Genomic DNA, 22,281 nt, shown 5'->3' on the forward strand with positions numbered 1-22,281 from the left:
ATTTCTACCAAGTTGACCCTAAACGGCAGGACAACACAACTACACACACCAAAACACACACAGAAAAACAACCCCAAAAAGAATATACCCATGTCACCAGTGCAGCTTAAGATAAATGTCACATCTCTCCCTGAAGACAATGTGTGTTTACTGGGTTACTTTGTGAAAGTCATAGCAGCCCAAGCAGAAAGGTTAGTGGTGGGGTTAGGTTGTATGTGGGAGTCTTCTCAGCAGACTGCACACCCGAGATGAGCTCCCAGAGCCTACAGTGGAGTCAGGCGCGTAATCTTTGCAATTCATCAGATTTCTTTCTCTCTCCTTTCTTTCATTCCTCCTCCTCTCCTCCTTTCCATCGGATTCTCTCTTTCTCTATCTCTCTCCAGGGATAGAAAACAATCTATTAGACGACTGGACTGACCCACAAATTCTCATTGTGTCTAGCATGCTCCAATGCTTATGTATTATGCTTGCCGATGTGTCCTTGTAAAGTTGTAATATAAGTTTAACTCTCTAATACAATACTTTTCATCCTGCACTCCAGCAAGCAGCATTACATAAGAAAACAATGTCTGTATCTGAAAGAGAAGAGTGGCTACAATGACTACTGTAGCAGAATTATGATAATAATCAGCACTATAATTCAGAGCTGCAGCCTCTAGCTACAAAACACATTCTGTAAACTTAATAGGGCAATGGCATTTTGCTGTTTCGGCATCTCATCGCATTCTGTCTTACTGCTAAGGAAGACTTTAAGTGTTTCAGGCTTACAGAGTGCACCACTAGCCTACAAAGATCTCTTGATTGCAATTCAGGCCATTATCATTTGTCTAAGTCAAAGAAGAATTATACTGTATATCTTCAGATGCTAAGGCTGTTGCTCTGCTCTAACCCTGTGGAATAATGAGACAGGGAGGGGAGCCATTCTTACTCATGTCTGGTCCTTAGTCATTAGTATTTATTAGATGCCCTGCATGCATTTTAAAGTTTCTGGGTGTGGAAAAAGTTTTACCATCCACTCAGAGAAGTGAGCACACTGTGAACATTAGTGAGCTAATACCACTGAACTTCTTCTGCATTTTTTTGTTGAGACGTTGCAGCGCATCTGCTGCTGTTTTGGATACCGAGTTCCCTCCCTCTTGCAATTACGTCTTCTCATTAGAGAGAGACATCCGCTATTGACTGGCTTCCTGGTAACATCTGCTGTGTTTACACTTGGTCTCATTGATAATGCATTACCGCCTATTTCATGGCTGATTTGTAGAATAACACATCGACATTTGACTTGTGGTCATTAATACCGTCTTATCAGATAGTCTGACACTGGGTGCTTGTGATTCAGACCAATTTGAGGTGTAACCTCCATTCACTTTGCCACTACTTTACAAACAAATCAATGTTCTCCCACATAACTGACAGCAGTGGACATTTCATGAAGGCAAATAGCACTGTTCAAATCAAAGACCTCTCCTGAATACTCAATGCATGATGCTACAGCTCTGAGCAACTTCATCACAAATCCAGGCAACATATTTATTCTGTGTGTGTATTTCATTATTTGGGATGGCACCCAGAAAAACATGAAAACATTTGAGCTACCGACCTTGTTTGTTTGACGTATGCCCGCAGCCCTATCACATGTACCCTATCTCAAGCACCCCTGGATTAACAAACATTTGAAGTGATTTTAAACTGGATGTTACTTAAAACTAATAATTATATAAAATTTATATTTGTTATATATATATAATATTTTTCTGTCCATGTGTAGGTCGAGTTGGTGTGTAGTCATAACATTTGGAGTGGCAGAAGCTGGACACTTCAACCATTATTTTTAACTAACTGTTTACATTTTTCTGCATACTAGCTAACTAGTTTTCAAGCACTCAATTGCCCACACATAATGTTTAGATGTATAGATGACGCAATATACTTGTTACTTTAAGTACACTTTGCTGATAATACTTCGGGACACAAGTAAAATTTTAAGTGCAGGACTTTTACTTGTAATGGAGTGTTTGGGATTGGCTCCAGCCCTCGCAACCCTGCAGTTAGGATGGATAGATGGATAATTACTTTTACTAAAAAGTAAAGGACCTGAATACTTCCGACGACAAACTAGCAGACGCAACATAAGCTAAAAATTTGTCTCTCCAGAAAAAGTAGACTACTGCTGGCTCAGCCTAAGCAAACAGTCATCATACAAAGAAAAAAAAAATCACAATTAAATATATTAAAGATTCTTTTAGAAAACATTTAGCACAGTGACAGACCATTTCTGATTTAGCCATACAACCGTGTCAGTGCCACAGCTATTCAACTTAATAAAAACTACACCATGTTTTTTGTATTTGCTTATTATTTTGTAATTTAATATAGTGTAAGAAAGTGTCACAGAGAGAAAAAAATGTATTGAATGAAACTGTAGAAAGAAACTGACCTTATCTTGTAACCCCTACCTGCCACTACAACAGAGACAAATAACTGTGAGCATAGACTTGATAATGACTAAAATGAAACTACTGAAATTCAATCCTCCAGTGTTGAGATGTTCCTTTTTAAAACATATACAGCACTTCATCGATTGCAGAGCTACGATTCCGTTTATTTAATGAACAAAAAAATGAAAACTGAAAGAAACTGTTCTTTTCTTTTCTGTTCATCTTACCTTTGACAGACAAATTATGGGACCTTGGATGTCCTGTGCATGCTCACCTTAAACATTATAGATGATTTAAATGAAGAGTCATAAAGATTTTCTTATGTCTTTTGCTTACAATTCTCAACCAGCCTGCTCTGGACAGAACGTGCAGACTTTTTGTGAAAGTAATAGTGCAAAAGAGACCGTTTGATTGGGCATTTCAGATGAAATAGCCATCTGAAACTTGGTTCAGTTGTCAGAGGCAAATGAGCAATCTGGCGGTGACGGGATTGTTTTCTTTTTCTCTTTAATCCTGTCTTTTCTTAAATTTTGCTCTGCCACTTTGCTAACCATTACCGGCATTACCGGGCTAAAAAAATAGGCAATTTGAAATCTCTAACAACTCTAGCATCAATTGAGTAGAGAAAGCAGGGAGGCAAAGAGAAAAGTTAGAGAAGCATGGAACAGGTGGCAGGTATGGTGAGGAAGGCATATACAGAAGACAAGAGAGGAAAAAAGAAGAGAGGTGGATGACAGGAAAAGAGAGGAAAGGAAATGGGTGAGGGGGGGCTGGAAAGGATGCTGAGAGACAACAGCATGGGAGGGGTTATGCAGGGAATGGGAGTGGAGCTGAGGGAAAGAGACAGACAATTGCAGTGAAGAGGACAGGTGGGGAGGAGGGGAGGAGGAGAGTAGGTTGAGAAGAGGATAGAGGAGGGAGGGAGGCGTGGATCCGGTGCCCCCTCTAGCCTGGCCAGGCGGCTGCTCCTTGACTGCACTGCATCTGTGATTATACATGTAGGAGCCGGGCTGTCAGGCTCCGGGTCCTGCAACTGTGCCGCCACTGAGCTTTATCTTGAAATCCCGGTGATTAATGAAGCCAGTGCCGCGTTGTGCATGGAGGAGGTGGATGAGGAATGATCAATCTTAATGAGCTATCCGCCGTCCCTATATTAACTGTGGGGAGATATAATGTATGGGGCTTCTGGCGGGGCTCCTCGCCTTTAAAATACGATAACGAGGGAGAGAAAGAACGAGGGCGAGCAGCTTTCCTTCCTCCGTTTATGACACACGGATGCTGCTTACCTCACGTTTCCTCTCCTCCCACTTCTTTTTGCTATCTCCTGAGAGTCGGAGCTGTACTAAAAGCAGTTAGACATCTCAATGGAAGCCATTGTTAAGGAGACAGTGTCAGTTAGCAGCTCAGCTACATCTGCATAGAAGCAGTGGTCTCCAGACCGCTCCTGCTGTTCTAAAATGAGATGTTTGAATCAATATCATTAATATGTAGGCCACCAAGGTTACTCATAAGCATGTCACTGTGGTACTGCATACGCATTCATTTAGGAGAATTACCTGCTCATGAAGTGATTGGAATAAATTTCAACCTTATTAATAATTTGCCACATTCCCAGCTCTTGTGAATTCCATTTCGGTTTCCAGTAGAGGTACATAGAATTAAGAAATGCTATGAGAGAGATAGAAAAAAAACAACTTAAAAATCCGTGCATTTCATGTTTCAAGTTAAGCCTGTGTTGGAATCATAATAACCCTAGTTCTGCTTTAGCTAATCCTGGCGTGGATAGCTTTAAGATAATCGCCCAGCACAACACCGCAGTGATTTTAATTAATTTACCACTGCTTCATCTGCAGACACTGATCCTAGTCAGCATATTGGAAATAGAAAATTAAAATAAATAAAAAAACTACAACAACATACAACTCTTACACCAGATCGGTATTACATCTGTGTCAGTGAAAAGGTGTACTTTTGTATAATTTGCAGTGACGATGTAGTCAAGATCCTCTGCACTCTATCAAGTAAAAGAGAGACAGAGACAGGGAAAGAGAAAAAAGGGGAGGGTTTAATGAATGTGCCTGCTATGATTAATGGTCTCAGTGTGGCTATCACAAACTGGCTGTGTTTTTAATAACGGCTTTGCACAGCCTGTCATGCGGGCAGTAAATTCTTGTGGTTGAATCAAAATTAATATTTATGCACCTCTAATAATACTGACTGCACTGCTTTATTTCTACTTAATAGCGGCAGCTACATATATCTACATAGAAAGATCTGCACAACACATTCAGAAATGAAATGTCAATATCAAATCCAGGAACATAATAAACCAGAACAAGGTAAAACAACCCAATAAAATAGCATGTCTATTCCAATATAACCTTTTATTATATATGATCAAATAGGCACCTATCTCCCTTTAATAAACAGCTCCAGCACACACAGCCTGTAAACAGTCATTATTTTACTGGTTTGGTGATCTGTAATTTCCTCACTTAGAGGTAATATTGTAGCAATAATGTACAGAGAACCAATATGCAAGTGGACAGTAATGTCGCAGTGCCAATATGCTTGGTCCAAAAGTAAACACAAAATGAATACATAATTAAAATCTTATTGAGGCTAAAGTTTGAATAAGGTAGATAAGGGCCCCATGTGGTCACAGCAGAGAAAAGGTGAGCCGGTGCTGGATGTGAGGATGCGCCGTAGAAAGTAAAACACTGATCTTAACTCAGCAAGGCATCTTAATTGCATTCACTAGCAGCTCCAGAGCTGCTTGGTCCCCAGGTGATGGCTGATGTGAGCTGACTGGAAGATGAACTCTCTGGGCGGAGAGGAGGCTGGGCGTCACTGAATGTGTGCGACAGTGGCAGACTACATTTACGTGTGTCCCTCTTTTATGGTGGTTTGTGTGTGTTTGTGTGTGCCCCTCCACATAACTGTGTGTGTGAGAGAGAGAGACAGAAGAGAATGGGACCGGTAAAGGCCAGTGAGGTGGAAGGAAGCGTTAAAATGATGTTTGACATGAGAAAAGAGGCGAGGAGCCGTGGCACATGCTCAGTACGGCAGCAGGTGGCCCGGCAGATCTGTCTGTGACCCCAAACCTCAATCTCAACGAAAGTTTTCAATGTGCTTGATCTGCTCCTTATTTTTAGGCATTTGCCAACAAAAAAAAACCCATTGCCTTCAACATCACAGTATACTGCGTGGCTAACATTTTGGACACAATTAGAGTCACTGGCATAGATAACATTGGTAACCTTACAAACAGGCTCAGATATGTGGAAATAATAACTTCCTTTTGATACTAATGTGTTTTTCAGACGTGAGCTGCTTTTAAATTGTGCTCAATCGCGTTTGCAGTCAGCGAGTCTGTCCCTGCTGAGCTCGGCACTAGCTTCCCCTGGCTGATATTCATCAGGACAGCCATCGATTTTAATGACTTGGTCAATAGACACACACCAACTCCGCTCACAGCATCTCCCTCGCTCTCATGCTCACCCTCTCTCAGTTTCTATCTTTTATTCTCTTGCCTCTCCCTGTGTCCCACTCTTTATTGTCCTTTTTAACAACAATGTCAGTCATCCTGTATTCCCAAATTTCACTAAATGTGCTGACAGTTGTGATTGCTGTGACTCCAGCTACAGATTTGAAAAGATTAATTAAGCGAACAAAAGAGAGGATAATAAATAAAAAAATGACGTAGGAGTGGGTGGTGTGAAAGAAATTAACAATCTGGAAGAAGGTGTGGAGTTTGATTTGTACACTTTGACAGGCAGCTATTATCAAAAGCCCTGCTGTGGATGGGGAAAACCAGGTAGGCAGATCACAGCCTGGTGACTGGCATATCTCAGTAGGTGATGAGGTTAAAGCTGCCTTCAAGCTGCTCTGTGTGAATCTTCACAGACACTCAGGCACACAAACATATGGCATTTCCACACATATACATATTTAATGTACAAACACACGTACTATATACTGTAAACAGAAATACAGACAAATACATAGACAGACACACATACAGACACATACACACCCACAGAGAGAGGAGCACACAGTTGTTGATGTGCCCACTGATGCAGAGCGAAGACAAATTGCTCCCTTTGAAGGCAAAGCCAAATCAAACACGGAGTGTGATTTCTGTCACTGTGGTGTTTGGCTTTAAGGCTGTGAGGCTGACATCTGACAAAACATCTATGCAGTCACACCCAAGAAGTTGTGCGCGCGTGCAACCGCACACACATTTGTACACACACAAACACACAGCGGACTGCCTGTGCAGCTGGATTAAGGAGCAGGAACTCCGTCAGCTCCTCCAAGATCCAGGCCTTTGCCATCAAAAAGCCACAAAATCTCCTCTGCACGTCAGCACTTAGTTTCATTGCGTCCAGAAGCTCATGCTTTTTTTTTAATGCAGTGCCACAATTGCTTAAGCAGTCCGTTGATACGCTTTTGAAACTCTATGACGTAAGATGCATGACCAGGATTGACCGCTGCACTGCACAAACTAAAATCTAAGTAAGATTAATTATCTTAATTAAAGGCAAAATATACTTTTTTTGTCTGACAAGATATTTTTTCTTACCAGGTGGCTTTTCTGTTCTGTAGGCAGATAATTTTGCTTATTTTAAGTAATATTTCCCCCATTTTAATTCTTTTCCCCTTTGTTTTGAGAGCTCACTTTTTGCAGTGTGTAAATAAATATCACAGCCTGGTCTCTCTCAATTTAAATGACCACCAGAATAGTGAACAAATTCTGCAAGTTAAAATAATTTTTTGGACCTCTGTCAGTCTCCCACATATCATTCAGTGGCAAAGTGTGCGTTTTAGGCTTTTAACCCCGATGCCCTGATTATGTTCACCTTATATGAGTGACTTGGTGTCCAGTTTGTGTGTGTTCACTTTACCAATATACATTTCTTGAAGACAAAATAAAATGTGTGCGTGTGTGTGTGTGTGTGTGTGTGTGTGTGTGAGAAGCAAAAGAACAAGAAATAAAGCATGTCTGTCAGAGTGGATGCTGTGACTTTAGGTCGTGGTGGCATTGTTGTTATCACTGCCACAAAGTTAAGTGTTCCTGTTAGTGGAGAGGTCTGCCATACCACTCAGGAGGCTGCTGAAGAGGCGTCACAGCCACTAATTTACTGGTGCTCAACATTTTACCTACTTCCACTGTTCAATGCCAAGCAGGGATGAAAAAACTGCTAAAATGGTTGAGGAGATGCAAGATTCAAGTGCCTCTATATGCAGACAGACCTTCATAGGGGCCTACACAAGCACTTAAGAAATTGACAGTGGTGTTTTCCCTGCTGCCTTTGAAATACAGCAGCTGACAAACAATAACCATACAACCTGTATGTATGAACTTTATCATAATGTGAATCACAGTAACTGTTTCCACTACTGATTTCAAACAATCCTATGGTATTTTCCTTCCCTATAAAATTGATCTGTATATAAACTGTAATTCCAATTAAACTAGCTTCCTTGGCCTGTTAGAAGGTCAATAAATTTTGACATGTACATGGTTAATGGCTCGCGACAGTCTATTCAACACAGAAGCCAAAAAGCTCTCATTCGATAGAGACCGGACCAAGCTGACGAGCCTATCTAATTATCCATTTCCAATTCTACCTGCAGTCTCATTTCAATGTATCGCAGGCAGCCCCCAAAATAATTGCTTTTTTGCAATCTACAAGTTCATTTGCACACATTTTATTGATCAAAATGAGTCAGGAAAAAGAAAACAATCTAAACCTAAATTAAAAGCTTCATTAAATGTGAAAATTGGTCGGGGAATTGCGAACATCTGTTTCTAGCACCCAGCGTCATAAACTCCAAGGTTAAACCAAACACCAATTTACAGCTTTGCAGACTCAGGCATGAGTCGGAGCTGTGAAGCACCTTCACAAACACAGCACAAGTCAACAAGGCTTCAAACAATTTCGAGAGAGATGTGAGGGCCGGGACTGAAAACTCTTCCTGTCTTGTGTAGGCCTTCTGAAAATTGCAACTAAGAGCAGTGAAAAGATAAACCTGACACACTTTTAACCAATTTCAGTGCACAACAATACAGATGCTGCTGCTGTATAGTAGTTTGAGATCAACAGCATTAAAGGTTTTTAGACATAGCCATATCAGTGCTTCTTTAGGTGCACCTCTGTTCTCTGCGACCTTGGAGCAGCTTTGAAGTGAATTGGCTCTGGTTGCAAGCTGTATTTTAACAACCCCTTGAGTGTTTGCGGCCTTGTTTATGACTGTTGGCATCCGAAACCGCTCTGGTATACAGACAGAGGGCAGAGGCCTATGCGTTTCATTCCGGCACGGCCCACATAAGGGAAGGTCACAAGGAATTGAGAGCGAAGAGTACATTGATTTAATACCTAACACTTCCCTGGCTTGGATTCACTTCTCAGTTTAGGTTGCCAGCTGAACAGCTTTGATTTAGCCTTTCAAAGTTAGTCATAACAAGTTTTATATCTGGAAAAGAGTGATTGTAAAAAACCTTTAAAAAATAAAATCGGCCTGTGCAGAGTGCATCAGCTAAGGCTGTCTGTGCTTACCTTTAGGATGTCCTGGGTCACTGAACTCGTACTTTCCCATCCCGACTGTCCGCAGCATTTGCAGCCCTTTAGGACCATCCTGATTGTCTACAGCTGTGAGCTGAGCCTGTGCTGCTGCCTGTCCATTGGTCAGAGGCAGTGCGGGGGGCTGGATAAGGTGAGAGGTTAAGTGGCCATTGCCCATCACATTGTGTGGGTTTGGATGAACCACCTGGTTGGCTTGGGCAGTGAGGGCGGACGGTGGAACTGTGGGCTGAGCGGAGGGGTATGGAGACTGGCTGGGCATGCTCAGGACCATAGAGGGCGGCTGCTGGGTCGACTGTGGTGTCAGCTGGAAGTGGGCGGTCATCAGAGGGTGTTGCGGGGGTACTGGCGTCTGGATGGAAGGGGTTACGCCTATGATGGGTGACTGCGCAGTCACGCTGTGGCTGTAGGAGGGCGGCTGGGGGAGGGCATAGGTGTGGGGCAAGAGGCTGGGCTGGCTCACTGCTGCTACTGGTGCAGCCCAGGTCGGACCTATAGACAAACAAACAGACAGAAGAGCAAAAAGAAAGAGATTAAGCTTTTAAACCGCGTGGAAGTTGAGGTAAATGTATTTCTATACAGTAGACTGATACGTGGTATTTTGGTAAGCCGTAGACAAAGCCAAAAAACAAGGGCAGAGTACTGATTTTAAGTCTGGAATTAGACGATCAAATAGAGATAGGAAACAGCATGAGAAGACAGATTCAAGCTTGAGTATGTTCCTCTCCACAACACAACTGTCAGTGTGCTGCTCCGCTTCAGTCCAAGTTTGTTTTTGACTTGAGACTTAATATCAATCACAAATTATTTCAAGCGATGTACAGATCTGCGTCCAAGATCAACATTATAATAAGATTAAGAGATTTATTTAGCCACACGATGAACAAATGCCTTTCTGAATGTGGAAGCATACATGCTCAGTGCATGCCGCAGTTTACACTATTATCTGTGTAGGAGTCTGTGTTTACCCAGACACTCTGAGCCAATCATTTCTCTACCCTGAGGCGTTAGATGCAGAGGCTGTGCTAGGTAGACACAGCCGTGTTGGGCCTCAACGCTGCCTCCCTCCCTCACTCACTCATTCGCTCCTACTCTCTCATCTCCAGCTCCTCCTGCCACGGTCCAAGCTCCAAAAATAGCCTACCAGTCTGCCAAGGGGCCAAAGGCTAAATCACAGCATGCAAAAAGTTAAAGAAAGGAAAAAAGAAGAATTATTCATGATACTAGCCCGGCTGATATAATACTCCGGGCAGAAAGGGATGGAGACGGAGGGAGCGATAAAGACATTGAGAAGAAAAGAAAGAAAGAGGGGGGAACAGGAGACTCCAGAGGACAGGCCAATTTCAGCTAATCGGCACCAACACTGTATTTAATTTCCCTTCTTTTGTAGCTCATTTTGATAAAATTATTCTAATCAAATGGGTAAGTAAAATAATCCCACATTTTCTAAAGTTTCAGGGTTTTAATGCAGTGATGGCGGTGATAAGAATTTGAGATATATACTGTACACTGTATCTGTTCTCCGATTGTATGTTCTTGTCCTTTACTATTTCATAGGCCTTACCTGCAAGTATTACATTTATACAATGGTTGTCATTGCTGCCTTGTACTACAGAATTAATCCCTTGCCTTTTTTAAAATTTATTTATTCCACAATTTGCTTAAGTCTAAAGCATGTCTTCAAAAACTATTTTTGTACAAAGAAACTAAAGTTGAAACTAAACTTATTTTTCAAAGACAAACTTTCTTTAACAGACACAACAGTGAAGTTCCTGTTGAAAGAAACCGTTGATTAATTCTGGCACAGTTGGCAGAGAACTTTCTGGCAACACAGTTCAGTGAAGTGTGGAGAGGAGCTGGCTTCGCTGCAAACGCCAGTCACAGTTTGGAATCGCGCACACACGCAAATCAATATGCAACACTATGCTCGAATTTGAGTGTCATATGCGACAGTGTGCTAGGTCGGTGACATCTCACTCTCCTCACGCTTCACTCCAAGCTGTAGTGTGGGTGTGGGTGTGGGAGCTGCGGTGGTGGGAGGGGGGCACATACACACAATACTAAGCTGTTCAGAGCTTCATGGCCAATTCAGCCAGATCCTCAGTGTACATCAGGAGGCTGTGGTGGCACAGCAGGGGGTGCCTCACTGCAAGAAGCAAAAACAGAGCTCCATCCGCTCGCATTTTTCCATCATATAAGAACCTCATATGGATTCTAATACAGAAACATTCCTCTTGGCTAACTGATCAAACTGTTCAATAATGAATGCACAAACTAATCTATATGTAAGATATGCAAATTATAATTACGAAGCAAGTTGTACAGGCAGCAGCAGGGGCTGAAACATGTTTCGAGCAAGATGCTTTGCTACCACAGAGTAGCATCTGTCTACAATCTGGATTTGTTGAGCTGGAATTTCCACTGGAACAAGCTCTGTGCCAGTATTACTCTTAAATGAGACAAATTTGTGATGAGCAGGAGGCAGAGGCCAGCAGAGCAATGGAAGGAAATTAACTGCTCGAGGGCAGAGCCATTCTGGGTGAGTTCATTACAATAAGAGTAAAAAAAACTTCAACATTGGCTTAACTCGTTAATGTCGGGTCTGTGCACTGCGCTGCAATGGCACTATTGCTCTGCACACATTTTAAAGTGACTTGAATAGAATAAGGTCGACATCTAAATTAGACCTGGTGGAGATCATTTGGAGGACTTTCACAGTTTAGCTACATAGGTTTAATATAGACTAAATCAGCTTCAGTTAGTAACACAATAACATTAATAAAGACAATAAAATCAGAGCAGAGTGAAGGTGCAATATAGATTTATTCATATACAGATTTGTTTTTTATCCTGATATCACGATGATATTTCTATAATTATATACAAAATTAAGCTGGTTTATGTAAAGATGGTGTTTGCGGGTGTTAATTATGCATGATTGTATATGTATGCATGTTGTGGAGGCAAGCATGTATTTTATGTAGGGCAAGGGAGCAAAGACATCTCATTATCATTAGATGCTAGTGGAGATCGCTAGATCAGTAAGGGGTAAAGCATATAAGTGTGTACACAAGTGTGTGGACTGTGTACATGCATAGATCTGCTGTGTGCAGGCGTTCAGATAATGTAAACGCACATCAGGTGGAACCAGTGGATGTGTTAATGTCTCTGTCAGTACGTATGCATTTGTGTATGTAAATTCTGTGTGTGTGTGATTCATTACCGGTGGGCTCGCTGTCTCGATGTTGCTTGGCAGGGGGCTCATCTGTATCCCAGGGTGTGAGCTGGTTGATGGGCGTCTGTCCCCACCTCACCCCTGGAGCCAGCAGCAGTCCTGGGGTCTGGTTGTCTCCAGGAGACAGACCGGCAACCTGCAGCACATCAACAAAAAGACAACATCACTGATTAGAGAATCATATGAGAATGAATTAAAACCCCAAGAAATTTGCAAGAATTAGAACCAAACCACACTACACCCTCTTATCTATACAGCTTGTTTGTAACAACCCTAAAATAAATTGTATTAAACTATGTTATAAATAGAATATTTCATTTTATAGCTTAAATAAAAAATGCAACAAATCACAGCAATCAAACAGTGAGTAACAATGATGAAGCATGGAATATAATTAGCAGTGAGTAAGTGCTGATTACAGCCTATATATAAAAAGGGGAAAAATTGCGTCCATTGCCTCAAGAGTCTTTGCAGAAAGACCAACATTTTTCTTTTTATACACTAATAACAATTAACTTTCCAGAGTGGGCTACATTCAAATTCAGATCCCTCCCCCCGAGAATGTGTATATCTTAATTTTTCAATGAATTAAACATTGTGTTCAGTCAAGTGAGATAATAGAATTCTCAACACAAATACGACAAATAGAGTAAATAAAAAGAAATCCTTTTGCAGGGATGAGAGAAAAGAAAAATGTGATTTCAAAAAAGAAAATGAAAAGCCAGGTGACGATGTGTGTATATGTGTGTGTAAATCCAATGCAACTTTGCCAAACCAAACTAAGAATTCCCTAAGCCTTTCTTTATACCCACATCTCTAATATTTTGCTCTGGTAGGGGACTAAGAAATGTTATCAGGCAAGCCCAGGCTGATGAAAACACAGGGTCAATCACCACTGGACCCCTGAGCAATATTCGCCTCTCCCTATCTGCAGTTTGGACGCTTGGTCTAACAGCCAGGCAGGGAGAGGGCAGACCAAGTCTGATTCCCCTGCTCGCCCCAGCCAGCCCCCTGAGTTAATAGAAAAGACCTGGTCACCAGGCCCCTCCTGTGTCCTCCTGGCTGATCCCTCCATCCCTCAATTCCATTATCCTCCCTGACCCGGCGTCCACTTCATCAAGCACGCCATCATGCATTCCAACAGCTTTGTCGACAAACCCTGACAGAGCTTGGGCTGACCGTACCACGACAAAAATGCAATCCAAAAAAATCTGGTTCAGAGTGAAATGTGCAATTTTTACATATCAGATCGATCCCATTTCAGCAAAATTCACCCTCCATGCTTTACGATGGATTTATCACAGCTTTACAGGGCCTTTAACACTTAAAGACATTACATGGTATTGATGCAGCACAACATCTGCACTGTAATAAACAACTTCACAATAGCAGACAAGTTCAATGAGTGTCATTTAATTGATAAATCCATACTGAAAGTTATTTGACAGTTTGTAACTGCTGGGGGCAAAAGGGGGGAAAACAGCACAGGGAAACATCTCAAGGCAACATAGAAAACAGAGTGATGGAGTGAGAGAATGAAGCTGGGTTTGAGGGGCAGACAGGCTGTCAGGTCTTTTTGTCCAGCTCAACCTGTCGACTTCAGACAAGAGAAAACTGAAATGGTTTACTCAGAGAATGCCCTAAGCGCTCAATTTCATCTGAGAGCCCTGGAGACTTGGGGAGGGAAAATTCTGACCATTTTCAAGGTGAGGAGTTGCTTTCTACAGCCCACTATTTGTTTTAATGAGTTTTTCCTCCTCCGCTCTGTGTGCTTTACTGTATTCCTCTCCAGCCATGCTTTACCTTCCCCTCTATACAGCCAAGTCCTCATTAATGTGCAGCATTGACTCTTTTACTTTCCTTTAGCCATGCACCTGCCATGTTATATTCGCTCATTAATACCCCCACTCATTTACCAAAAACAGAGGGAAAAAAACAGGGAGAATCTCTTCTGCTGAAAGGCAATCCATCTGTCACAGTTTTAGTGCACCAGGAAAAAAGAAACAAAAAAAAAAAGGTTCTTAGTCAGCGCCATCATACTGACAGCATATCAGCTAGGCTCAGGAACAATTCTGACATGAAAGTGATCAAGGTTAGATCGGAAACACACACACACACACGATACAAAACACAAGCGTGTAAACACACACACAGCAGATGAAAATACATGTGCGCGCACACACACACACGCGCAGAAGCCAGGAAACATCAGACGGGATGTTTATTAAGACAGCACACTTGCTGCAGGTAGGCAGGAAGGTACTGCAGGTTCTGGGACAGCGCCTGCCATTTTCTCTCAATTTTATTTGCTCTTCCTATTTCCAGTCCCCTCCTCCCTGGCCGCCCATTATCACCGGGCAGCAGATGGTTTCCTCTGACTCGACAAATACCATGCTGGAGAAGAGGATTGGAGCCAGATAAATAATTTTTGAGTCGTGCCAAGCAATTCTGTGTTTGTTGTCAAGCTGGCTGGGGAAAGGTTATTTTGTACCGTAAGCAACATCCATGCATATGGACCACATACTGTAAGTGTGGACTGTGGCACTTATACACAGACACACCATAAAGGTGCAATCATGTTTGAGCATGCATACTTACTCACGTGACTGCATATAACTGCATGTACAAAAGAAAGATGTTCTTAACCAGCAGAACTTTATTTTTTTTGTTGTATGTATGCAGACACGCACACAAGCAACTATGTGTAGAATAAAAACGGTTTATTTTTTTTATTATCCGTTAATCTGTCAAATACTTTGTCGATAAATTGTTTGGTATATGAAATGTCTGAAAATAGTTAAAGATACCTGATACAAATTCCCAAAGCCAAAGATTCCAGATTTCAAGAAGAAAAAAAACAGCAAATAATTTTTGGCAATTTTTTCATGAAAAATAACTAAAATGATTGACAGATCATCAAAATTGTTGCAGATACATTTTTGGTCAATTTATTAATAAATAGATCATTTTACGTCTAGTGCAAAAAGGTCAGTTTCTATTAAGTTGACTAAAGATGCATTTTATATTTACAACATGATGGAAGTGATATGTCTCTATGTTAAACAGGAAATTGTGGGAAGTTTGTTTAAAACTGTTTTGAAGCAGCTATCCATCTGCTCCTCCTGCAAAATCACACATGCAGATACACTTAAGCACATGCATGCATGCACAGCAAAGCTAGAAGGATCTTTCTCTCTTCTCAAACCTCTGAATGTTGCAGACATGTCAGAATCGGTGTATCGAAGAGAGGAAGGTAAAACCAGGATGCATCAGGCCTAAATATATACTTGTCCTCCTCCGTCCGGGCAGTGGTGACAGCAGTCTGATTCTGGCTGGCATACTAGCTATTTTCTCAGACATGGCAAACACTGACATCTGTCATTATGTGCGCTCTATTATCTCGCAATAGTAGGCAGCATTAATGCGCCTACCAGAACCCTCTTGCCACTGGCCACCATCTGCTGTGGGCACATATAGGAGTAGCCTCGTGGTGATCCAGGGCTCCGGGCTTTGATTGCTTTGAGTCATCCACAGCATCCACATCCAAATAAACAGAAAGCGTTTGCTCACGGCTTTGCTTTGTGTTTGCCTCCGCATTTTGTTTGAGCCAGCCCTTGTCTGTGTGAGGTATTGCTCCGAATCAATCCCATAATAACACAGGGTAGGACACCAGGCTACCACAGAACGCTACCACCATGGATATTCTGCATAAGCTCCATCTCTTTGTACCTATTGTGCTCGTGGTATGGGCAAGTGTACCGAAGCCTGAACATATAGTACTACCATCCAGTTAAGAAATGGCTTTAGTTTCCCCAGAGAAATTACTTTATTGCTCAACTCGGGGAGAAATGGTGAGAGAGGGCAAGAGAGGGGGAGGGATGAGTATGTCTATAAGACCCGGGTCCCATTGGGATAAACAACGTTACAGCACACTGATCAAATCAACTAACTGCTATGAGATTTAATAACAGGTCTGGGTGAAAAGAAGAGGTGTAGTGAGAGCAAAGCTGGTTTTGGAGAAAAAAAGAAAGGAGGGTTGAGGGAGGGCTTGGGCCTTAAATGGAGAAAAGCACTCAGACAAACACACAAACACATACACAGAACAAGTCAGTAACAATACCACAGTGAAAAGCTAATCTAGTGAAATGTCATTAGCACAACTGCCAGACACAATGAGATGGCAATGTGGAGGGTACAGGCCAGTGCTACACCAGCTGATTATGTTCTACCTTTTAAGGTTCAGTGTTCCTCTGGTGGCAAAGCTCTTTACACACGAGGAAAATAACAGACCGCAGGCGAGGAGGTGGTTCACTGTTGTGTGACATCACTCAGCTGGCATTGGTAATCTTGTATTGATTGCACTTTTTTTGTTAACTTCCTTCCTAAGGTATTTACCCCATTGATGCCATACGTGCTATTAGCTCTTACTAGTATTTATTGCTGTCCTTACTAGTATGTATTGTCAGTTGTAGATCTCGTGCTGTATGCTGTTCCTCAAATGTAATTCGGTTTGGATAAAAGTGTCTGCCAAATGAGTAAATGTAAATGGTAATCAGGCCTGTTGATGTGCAGTTCTTTTCTTGATAGGTTTATCAGTTAATCTAATCCAAATGGATGGACCAGGAATGTTCCTGGATTTCGGGTCGTCCAGCATGGCGCTGCCATTATCATTTCATTTAAATGCGGCGTAGAAAATACACCTCCACAATCAGCCGGTTATCTCTGGGGACATGCATGTACACAAATTTAATTATAATCAAAATTTCAATAACGGCAGCTACTGTAGCGCCTTGCTATATTGTGTGAACCAGTAAAATAATTTCACATTGTAATTCCACACCATGAACAAATCATAGAAAACAGTATGAGCGGGAAAGGAAATGAAATTCAACTCCGATGGAATGGCTTTTTCTTCCCTTTGGCCAGGCATGGACAGATACAGTGAATTTGGCTGAAATGTGGAGGGTGATCGAAATAATGGCTTTCCTCAGAGAAAGAAACAGAAAGAATGGCAGCGACGGAAGGAGTGAAAGATTGAGAGGCAGAGTAAGACAAACCCATCCATCACATAGCCTTGTATCATTGCCTTTGACAGATCATTTTCAGTTCTTCTAAAATGGAGAGAGAAAAAAATCTCCTTTCCCCTCCTCTTGCTCCGACCAAAAGCTCCAATCAAGTGTGGTCCGACACTGACCAGGAGCACTAAGGAGTGTACAAAAGCAGTTTCTTTCCGAACATTATTCACTTACTGTATAGAGGTATCTCTTTTCCATGACAACGCGCTGACACCTAAATGTGAAGTGGATTGGTTCTGGGCTTCTGTCATAATGGTCCTGAATGCTGGAGCCGAACCATGGGGCGGCTGTGTCCAATCTATTAGACTGGAACATAGCAGAGTATCTCACGAGTAAACAAAGAGACTACCGCACCATTTTTGGCAGCCATCTTAAAATGGAGTGGTGCTCCAACATGCCGAATAGCGTGCTGGCACTGACGGAGGTGCATATTCAGTATAATCGCGGCATGCTGAAGAGACAGAGAGGAATCGAGGTAATATTTCTATTTAGTCCAAATGATCCATTGTATTACACCTAAAAATGCGAACTGATACTGCGACATATCCACTATATCATGGAAGGTATAAAATGTTGCATTTCTTGAGCATTAACTTGCTAATCATATGTGGTGTTTTAATACCTTACTGTGAAGTTGAGGAGCTCATATCTTAACTGACACTTCTGTAGCACAGCTCTAATCAAATCCCTCTTTGCTGATACCAGCTGGTAACTCATTTGAAAAATTCACTTCAATTCAAATTTATTTTGGACGAATACTTGCATTACATAATCAGTGTGTAACCTTGTGTTTTTACACTATTACTGTCCATAATTCCAAAAACCAAAGAACTCAAAATAAAGAAGGGTAATATCAAGGTGAAAGAAAATTGGCAGCTAATATATTTCAGTTATTAGACTTAAAAGCTCATCAGTTAAATCTGTTGACGATGATTCACTTTTTATTTTGTATTGAGTCTACTGAACAATGCTTGCCACCATTTAAAACACCTGCCTCTTTCTAAATGAAATAAAGCCGATTACAAACATGTCGTAAATGTGTGTCACCATCTGCACTGAATATCACTTTATACAAGAAAAATATCAGCCATCATTGGTGGTTGACTGTTCATGACTGGCAGTTTGTGCACTAAAAATCTAAAGTCCAAACACAGTGGATCCTTCCAGGTGCCAACACTTAACACTGACTACCAGCAACACGACAGACAAACATAATGAAAACACACAACACGAACGCCTGCTGGGTATATATGCTATTGATGTACCACAGAAAGGGCTATGAATACAGACTATAATTTCAAGCCCCGGGCCAAACGACTGAAGGGGAACGGACTTCACTTCCACTGAAATTCCAGCTAAGACACTCAGACAGCTCGGCAAGCTCCTGGCTCGACGCACACGTTCTAGAAAAGAGAAGCGTGATCGCAGGGGCGAGGCCGACAAGCTTCAGTGGAAAAGCAGAGCTGGAAACCCCGCCTAATATCCCATGAGTGCTCCGAGGTTGCAACGTTTGCCCTCCAAACCCTACCTCAGCCCCTCCTTTTTCTTGTGTTTTCTTTTCTCTTGCAGATAGTATAAGTGACTGTGGTGCTACTGCGCTGTGAACATGTTTTATATGTGGGACTAAGCAGCGGTGGTAAGGCTTCTTACAGAGGGTGACTAGTGCTTGGACATGTGAGCTGTGGAGACTTCCTTATGCCATGGTAACACCTCCCAGAGGAGCGTGTCAGAGACCATGTTGCCCTCCGTTGGCACTGGCCGGGACAGTGAGAGACATAGGTCTCCAGCAGGCCATGACCCTGCCTGATATGTGGTGAGTGTTTGGGGAACAAAATATCCACTGCCTGTCACAGTAGCAGCCTTGGAGGCAGCAGCTCTTGTCTATGGTTGGAACTGAGGAAAAATGACTGCTGTGTGTGTGTGTGTGTGTGTGTGTGTGTGTGTGTGTGTGTGTGTGTGTGTGTGTGTGTGCGTGCAAAGTGCATGTGTGGTTGTAATAAATGAGCATTCACTGGGCAAACAGCCATTTAGCGCTAAAGAATAAATTGAATTTATATTGATATTGCAATATAAAGGAAAACAATATCTATTTTGCCAAGAGTGCAGTGTAGGGAGTTCTTAAATCCATTTTTCAACGCATGCAATCTGCAAGCCAAATACTGGGATGTTTTGGCAAATAGGCCAAAAACCAGATGACCATATGGCAGGACTGGAAATCACGAGGAAAATGCAGTGGATGCTTATTGCACAGGTTCATACCAGCAGTTCAAGTTCGACAAAAACATTCATTACCACAGTATTCATACACTTTCATGGCTCTCTGACATACTGTGCTTCAACATTGCCTTGACATTAGCATGTTTTGTTTATATTGCCGTCTTTATTTATTCAGTAAACATTACAAAATGTACAGTATGCGTGAAAGGGTGAAAGGGTCTTAACAGGTTGGTATTGTCGCGGGTAAGTAGGTTTGAATAAATCTTTCACTTTTTACTGTCACGGACAAGTTAACTTCTGTGTTTGACAAATTCATGGAAATATTTACCTTCAGCTAAACACCTCAGTTAATATTGCTGTTCGCTTGACAATAATCTCACATCATCACATGTTCCTTGCAACTCCTCTGCAGGCAGGAGATGTTTCTCCTTAGAAACAATCCCTTCCCACAAGTTTCAAGAGTTCCCAAGAGTTTCAAACTGCATAGAATTCAGTAGCCCACATGTCCAATAAGAACAACTAAATGTTTGCAGATCACCTTTAATGACTATCTTTATAGGACTGCTGCTTGACTTGACACATTAATGATACAAAAAGTTATAAACTGTACAAGGGCGTGCAAGAACTAAGTTGGGTGAACACATCTTACATAAAAGAAAAGTGGGAAAAGTAAGGGAAACTTTGTAATATCAACGGAGAAGTGGGTAAATGTAATTGATAAACAATGGTAATCAAGTAACGCATGACTTGGAGCGAGTTCAACTGGAAAAATAAAACTAGATACTTTGTAACACCAACTTTTAAACAGTCCACGGGTCAGCTTGCTGGGAGGGGGTTGTAGGTCCATACAAGCAAACCATTATCATGTCTTTTGGGAATGTGCTGTGATCCATAGCTACTGGAAAAGAATCAAAGGTAGCATGGGAAAAGTTTTAAAAATTAAGATTCACTTTTCTTTTCAGGTCTTATATATTTATTTATTTACTTTTTTGTTTATCTGTTTGTTTGTTCATTGATTTTTATTTAAATACATTAACAGAAAATTCATACTACCTGGTTTCCAATAATAAAAAAATAATAATATAATGAGATAAAAAGATCTAATAATCGCATGGTCAAAATCTGGACTCTTGCAATTCTGACGCATGTTTCATGAGCTAAACGGATAATTTGATGCTCATTCTGTGATGCATGCATACACACAGATTATTAAACTGACAGAGCAGACAGGCAGTGGATGCTTCTATCCCATGGAGCCTCATATTGACTTTCGCTGGGCACCGAGCAATCTGGCAGACAAAGTAGCAGCTTTTGGTCAATAGTAGTCCCACAAGTACAGAACAGTCAGCTTTCTGGCCAACACCCATGCTGGTCTGACAAAATGCCCAAATATGAGCTCTGAAATAGCTCATTTCAAACCAGATGGAATTAAAGTAAACATGGCTGTATTTTGTTTAACTTCCCATCCACATCCATAGGATTTAATCTGCTGAAATGCACATGCTGAAGCATTTTACAGTGTTACATCACCTCAGCCCATGGAAGGCAAAGTATCTAATCAGACTACAAGTGTGAGTAATTAAACAAAAAAATTAAAAGGCACAGCCAATGGCAAGTATTTGCTGAAAATGTTCCTAATTAATGATGCAGTGTTGCAACATCTTGACAGCACAATGACAGAATATATCAGTTCCACTCAGATGAACTCTGGACATTGAATATGGCAGTTGGCTACAGAGTACCTATCACCTTTCATTCAGGTTCCTTTAAATAGCAGTCTTAAGTGAGGTACAGCAGAATCTGCATTACAGATCAGAAGCCCTTGCGACTCCACTAAGGTATATAATTACCAATGTGCCTACAACCTCTTGCTATCAGTTATTTGTGTTTTTTTCATTCACTAGAGCATTAACCAGTAAAATGGATAAAATATACTTAAATGGTTGACATTTCAGCCTCACAAGAAAACAAAAATGTGTTTGTATTCTACTTTATGTAAGTGGCATGACTAGCGCAGGGATGTGGACTTCTGCCTGACACTTTATCGGCCAAAAAGACCAGTCCATATAAAAGCAGTGCACGGGGAAGCCACATGTGTAACCTGTGGCCGTGTTCCAACCTTTCAGATTGCAGTCTTGGTGCTCCAGCACTGCTCCCCCAGGGTTTGAGACGAGACTGAAAGACTGGTCTCTCCCACAAGATGAAGTGGTCAGAGTAGCTCTGTGCTCCTGCAAGCACAGGAGGGAGTCCACACAGCGCACTGCTTGGGGTAAGTTATACACTGGAGAGACATGCTGGGATCATTAGAGACCCAAGACTCCTAAAGAAACTGAGAAATAGCCATGAACTACACTGCGGCAGGTGGATAAACAGACCTTCACTTGAATTATGGGAGGATTTTTTTAAGCGAAAGGCTTTCTGTTTGGTCTGTTTGGAGCCACCTTTCAACTGCCTGTGAATGAACTGCTCTTGATTTGGTCTAATGTTGTTGGTTTTTCAAATGCTAATGCTGTTCTATAGAGATGGCAAAAGTAATTTCAAGGTCCATATCCCTTGTCAAAAGTTACAATTGACAAGTAAAATTAGGGGCTTTTTGAAGATTGGTTGATGTCACCATGCTTTTTTGTTTCAAACAGCACACAACTTGGTAAAAAATAGTGTTCCAAGCCAACTCAAAATCTAGTTACAAAATTCAAGTCTGCATAAATATAGTTGAGGAAACAACACAT

General features: G+C 41.6%; 1 protein-coding gene across 3 annotated transcripts in view; it reads right to left on the minus strand.

The window, feature by feature from the left end:
- Positions 1 to 22,281, minus strand: part of LOC119909023 (kelch-like protein 29) — a 209,044-nt gene that overhangs the window by 91,079 nt on the left and 95,684 nt on the right. For all 3 annotated transcript variants that reach the window (XM_038727044.1, XM_038727045.1, XM_038727046.1), the window contains exons 4-5: positions 12,249 to 12,396; positions 9,002 to 9,517 (exon numbers count right to left, since the gene is read on the minus strand). In XM_038727044.1, coding sequence (XP_038582972.1) covers positions 9,002 to 9,517; positions 12,249 to 12,396 — 664 coding nt within the window. The remainder of the gene's footprint in view (positions 1 to 9,001; positions 9,518 to 12,248; positions 12,397 to 22,281) is intronic.

Source organism: Micropterus salmoides, unplaced genomic scaffold (genome assembly GCF_014851395.1).
Source record: "Micropterus salmoides isolate LMB-PRFRI ecotype aquatic unplaced genomic scaffold, ASM1485139v1 Ms_hic_scaffold_18, whole genome shotgun sequence".
Classification (NCBI taxonomy): Eukaryota; Metazoa; Chordata; class Actinopteri; order Centrarchiformes; family Centrarchidae; genus Micropterus; species Micropterus salmoides.